This window comes from Bubalus bubalis, chromosome 2 (assembly GCF_019923935.1).
Source record: "Bubalus bubalis isolate 160015118507 breed Murrah chromosome 2, NDDB_SH_1, whole genome shotgun sequence".
Taxonomy (NCBI): Eukaryota; Metazoa; Chordata; class Mammalia; order Artiodactyla; family Bovidae; genus Bubalus; species Bubalus bubalis.
The window spans coordinates 34,804,456-34,808,649 of NC_059158.1; the positions used below are offsets into that span (position 1 = coordinate 34,804,456).

Genomic DNA, 4,194 nt, shown 5'->3' on the forward strand with positions numbered 1-4,194 from the left:
GCGAGGCGCAGATTAAAGGGCCCTAGGGACCTCGAAACTGGATGGCGGAGCCGGTAGGCGGCGGGGAGAGAGGCGTGCCTTGGATCCCGGCGAAGGCACGACGGAAAAATGAGCAAAAGGACCCAGTACACTAATAGTCCAAACGCCATCTCCACGTGACGTGCCTGTATTCTCTCCCCATCCCCTGCCCGACCCAGGCTTCCACCCAGCTACCTACTCTCCACCTGTCGTCTGGCCCCACACCCAGGGGACGGGCGTCCCCACCTGGACACCGAGTGTGCGCAAACCTCGCGGGCCCGCGTGGCCTAGGCCGGGCAGGGGGCGGGGCGAGCGGTGGTGACGCGGCCGTTGCCATGGGAACCCGCCGCCCGCTCCGGCTCAGCAGCTTCAGCCGAAGCTGCAGCCCGCCGCCCGCTGCCCGCCTGCCGGCCCGCCGGCCTGCCCGCCTCGGGCTCTCCCTACGAGGCGGTAGGGGGAGCGGGGCTGGAGGAAGGGAGAGAGCAGATGCGGCCTCCGAGCGGAGACTGGTCCCGCGCGTCCTAAGCTGAGGTCCCTGAGCCGCCGCCACAACCGCGAGGGACGAGGACCAGCGCGGAGCAGCGCCCGCCCGACCCCGGAACGCGCCCCCTGGCCCGTCGCCCAGACACGGACCACACGATCCGTCCCAGCTCCAGCGCCGCGCGGTCTCAGCCCGGCCGGCGACCTCGGCGGCTTCGCAATCCCGGCCGGTCCCGGCCCCGGCGCTCCTCTCCGCAGCCGCCCCCGCCACCCCCGCCGCCGCCGCCGCCTCCTGCGCCTCTGCCGCCCCCGCTACCCCCTCTGCGTCCGCGACCCCAGCCCGGGCCCCGACCCCAGCCCCGACCCCTCCCGCGGCCCCGCCAACCTCGGCCGCGGCCCGGGCCCCGGCCCCGGCCGCCCAGCCGTGGGTACGATGCTGCCCAGCTCCATCCAGATTTCGGGGGAGCCTCTGTCAGGCGCCGAGGTGCGGGACATCTGCCGCGGCCTGCGCGACAACGCCGTGCGCCTGCTCTCACTGCGCGGCTGCCGTCTCTGCGACCGCGACTTCGGCCGAATCTGCCGGGCCCTGGCCGGGGCCACGTCCCTGGCGCAACTCAACCTTAACCTGGGCGTTGTATCCAGCCCCAGCCGCATCAAGCAGCTGGCGGAGGCGCTGCGGACCAACCGCTCCATCCAGTCCCTCTTGTGAGTGTGCTCTCTCGAAAGGGGGTCCTGGGCACCACACCCCTTCCTCGCACTCCTCTTGCCACCTCCTGTTCCTTCCCACACCTCCTTGTACCTGTCTTTGCACTTGACCTACCTTCTCACCCCTTATTCACGCACCTCTTCTCTCTGACCATACCGCCACCACACCCTCCAAGCTCCTGCTTCATCTCCACACTGTGACACGAGCCCCACCCCAAGTAAGACAGGATACCCACCCTCTTCCTGGCAGGGTCCATGTACCTACCTCCTAACCCGATCACCCCAATGGCTTCTCCAGGGCAGCTGCTCTGTCCCCAGAGAAGGAATCCTCCCCTGAGGACTAGATTCCTGCCCATTACCATCCCCACACGCCCCTTCTCTGTGTTCTGATCTGGAGCCTAGTCCCTGCCCCCAAAAAGAAGCCACATTCCTCTTCTAACTGCATTCTTTCAGAATCTAGAACTTTCTTCCTTCCCAGGGCCTCTCCCATGTGCTGTGACCGAATGTCCTTCTCACCTCTAGGGCTCACCATCAGGGAGGGTGCCCCTTCCCCCTTACAGATAGGGCTGACGATGGCAGTAACCTTTGCTCTCTGCTCTTACCCCCAAGCCTGCATGGGAGCCCTCTGACAGACGCAGGTCTGGCCTTGTTGAATCCAGCCCTGGCCCTCCACCCTGCCCTCGTGGCACTGGACCTGGGGGACTGCATGCTGGGTGATGAAGCCATCAACCTCATCTGTGGCCTCCTCCCGCCTGACGGGGCCAAGTCTGGTGAGCAGGGGCCCTGCTGAGGGCAAGGGCTGATGTGGCCTTGATGAAAAGCAAAAAACTAAGTGCAGAGAGGAAGGGGCATGGCCTGGAGAAGAGGGCTCTAACTGTGTGGGTAAGAATGTTTTTCAGATCCTCTCAAGGAGGGAGGGTTGGAGCTGAGCAGGAATGGAGACCCAGGAATCCAGGCTACAGCAGGCAGGAAGGGCATGGGGCTCTAATGTCCCTGAAGCTCTGTGGAGGGGGTGGCATGGCTGTCAGTCACTAGGGACACCCCAAAGATCCCCAGGTAGGGGAGGGGTTGGAGAAGGGCCTGACCTTGCCCATCCTGGCTTCTCACTGTGACTGCCCAGGCCTGAAGGAGCTGACACTGAGCGCTAACCCCGGCATCACCCCTAAGGGCTGGAGCCGCCTCGCCATTGCTGTGGCCCACAGCTCCCAGGTCCGCGTCCTCAATCTGGATTACAACCCCCTGGGTGAGGCTCACAAAAGTCCCTTTTGATTCTCAGCACGCCCCTCACCCCACCTCCAAGAACCTGGGATCATCAGTTGCCATGGTAACCACTACACTGGAGAAGCAAAGGAAAAAGGGGGTTGTGGGTGGAAGTACAGGAGCCACCGGTGTGGAGGACCAGCTGACCAACAGTTAGATCAGAGCATCCATCACCACCCCCGGGGCCTGGCTGGCTTCATCCATTTACTAGCCAGTCACAATGCTCCCCTCCTGGCCATCTACCAATTGCCAGCCTTTCCTGGCCTGGGGTGGGATCTCAGGTGTTTAGGGTGATGGGGAGGCTGTGGGAAAGAGTTAGCAGGCCCGCAATTGACTGCAGGTGAGTGTGTGTGTGTGTGCTGTCTCCCCAGGTGACCACGTGGCAGGGATGCTGGCTGTAGCTGTGGCCTCCAGCCGCACCTTAGAGGTCCTAGACTTGGAGGGCACAGGGCTCACCAACCAGTCAGCTCAGGTAAGAAGTCTTCACGTTGGGGGATGGACCAGAGGTTGAGGTTAGCCTCAGCATATATCCTGTGGACATACCGAAGGGGTGGCAGCTTGGAGCCTGAGGAGCCACATTAACTGCATTCATCCTTTTCCATATTCTTCCCCACCACAGACCCTGCTGGACATGGTAGAAAATTACCCTACAGCTCTGCGGAGTCTGGTGTTGGCCGAGAACAGCATTAGCCCGGAGCTGCAGCAGCAGATCTGTGACCTCCTCTCTGAGGGGGAGGAGGAGGAGGAGGTGGCAGGAGGGCCTGGTGACACCCAGGAACGAGAGCGAGCCCGGGAGCCTGCTGCCCACCAGAGGGGCAGCAGCTCCTGGATGGGCCCCAGTGGTAAGAACCCCCAGGGCTTGATCGGAAGCTTGAGACCAGGGAGACGGGGTGGGGAACTTAGGCCACTTGTTTGTGGTCCCAAGGAGGGATGCACAGTGGTCTGAACACCCCTCCGCCTTCCACAGATCCCAGCTCTCAGATGGTGCTAATGACATCAGGACTAGGGGACAGTCTGTTGGCTGAGACTGAGATGTGACTGTTTCTGCGCATCATTACATCTGTGTCTCCAGCACTTTGCCCCAGATGTCAGGGTCAGACCCTGGGGCTTGGGGATGGGGGGTGGTGCCTGGGGCTCTGGCAGCTCCTGGTGGTGTGGTGGGAGGCCCTGGAGGCTGTGACTCAACAAAACCCTCGGGGGCACTGGAACCCAAGGCAATGCTTCTGGACTTGTTGGCAGCTCTGGCTGCAGCCCGCTGGCTCGGAAGAGATTTTATGAACTCTATAACCTGGTGTGTGGCTCTGGTCACTGGGGGATGGCAGTAGGGGAGGAATTGGAAATACCTCTAGACACCACCAGGTGGCAGTGCCACCCTGTGGCCCAAGTTCTGGGCAGCATCCACTGGCCCCAAGTGTCTCAGACAGGTCTGGCTCAGGTCTCTGACTTCTAGGACCTGGGTTTTTGGGGTGACACCTTAGGCCCTGTAAGGACCATAAGTGAAGTAAAGCGCCCCCCAAACTTGGCTGAGCCCTACCCCAAGGAGACTCAAGAGCCCTGCCAAGGTTAATTGAGGCACACTCTCTCCCTGCCTGAGGCTCTGTGCCCAAGGAAGCCCCAGGCAGAGGGAGGCAGGGGGAGTCAGGAGCAAAGACTAGGACATGACTAGGACTGGGGATACCCAAGAATGGGGAGAAGACTGGAAAAGGAAGGTCAGTGATACAAATGAGGCCA

At 62.3% G+C, this 4,194-nt stretch overlaps 1 protein-coding gene across 2 annotated transcripts; it reads left to right on the plus strand.

Moving 5' to 3' along the window:
• Window positions 1-326: 326 nt before the first annotated feature.
• On the plus strand, window positions 327-3,747 carry LRRC73 (leucine rich repeat containing 73). Of its 2 annotated transcripts, XM_006069274.4 has the most exons (6): window positions 334-1,203; window positions 1,813-1,973; window positions 2,324-2,446; window positions 2,835-2,935; window positions 3,083-3,305; window positions 3,431-3,747. In XM_006069274.4, the coding sequence occupies exons 1-6, from the start codon at window positions 932-934 to the stop codon at window positions 3,499-3,501; spliced, it is 951 nt and encodes a 316-aa protein (XP_006069336.1). In that variant the 5' UTR covers window positions 334-931; the 3' UTR covers window positions 3,502-3,747. The 2 variants fall into 2 exon arrangements, with proteins under 2 accessions (XP_006069337.1, XP_006069336.1); XM_006069275.4 differs by lacking the exon at window positions 2,324-2,446 and having other exon boundaries at window positions 327-1,203.
• The last annotated feature ends 447 nt before the right edge of the window (window positions 3,748-4,194 follow it).

What these genes read in the sequence shown, in the direction of transcription:
- LRRC73 (XM_006069274.4), top strand. Translation starts at nt 932, where the DNA reads ATGCTGCCCAGCTCCATCCAGATTTCGGGGGAGCCTCTGTCAGGCGCC. An exon ending in CGCTCCATCCAGTCCCTCTT is followed by an intron (nt 1,204 to 1,812) that starts GTGAGTGTGCTC and finishes CTTACCCCCAAG; the next exon opens with CCTGCATGGGAGCCCTCTGA. An exon ending in TCTGGATTACAACCCCCTGG is followed by an intron (nt 2,447 to 2,834) that starts GTGAGGCTCACA and finishes CTGTCTCCCCAG; the next exon opens with GTGACCACGTGGCAGGGATG.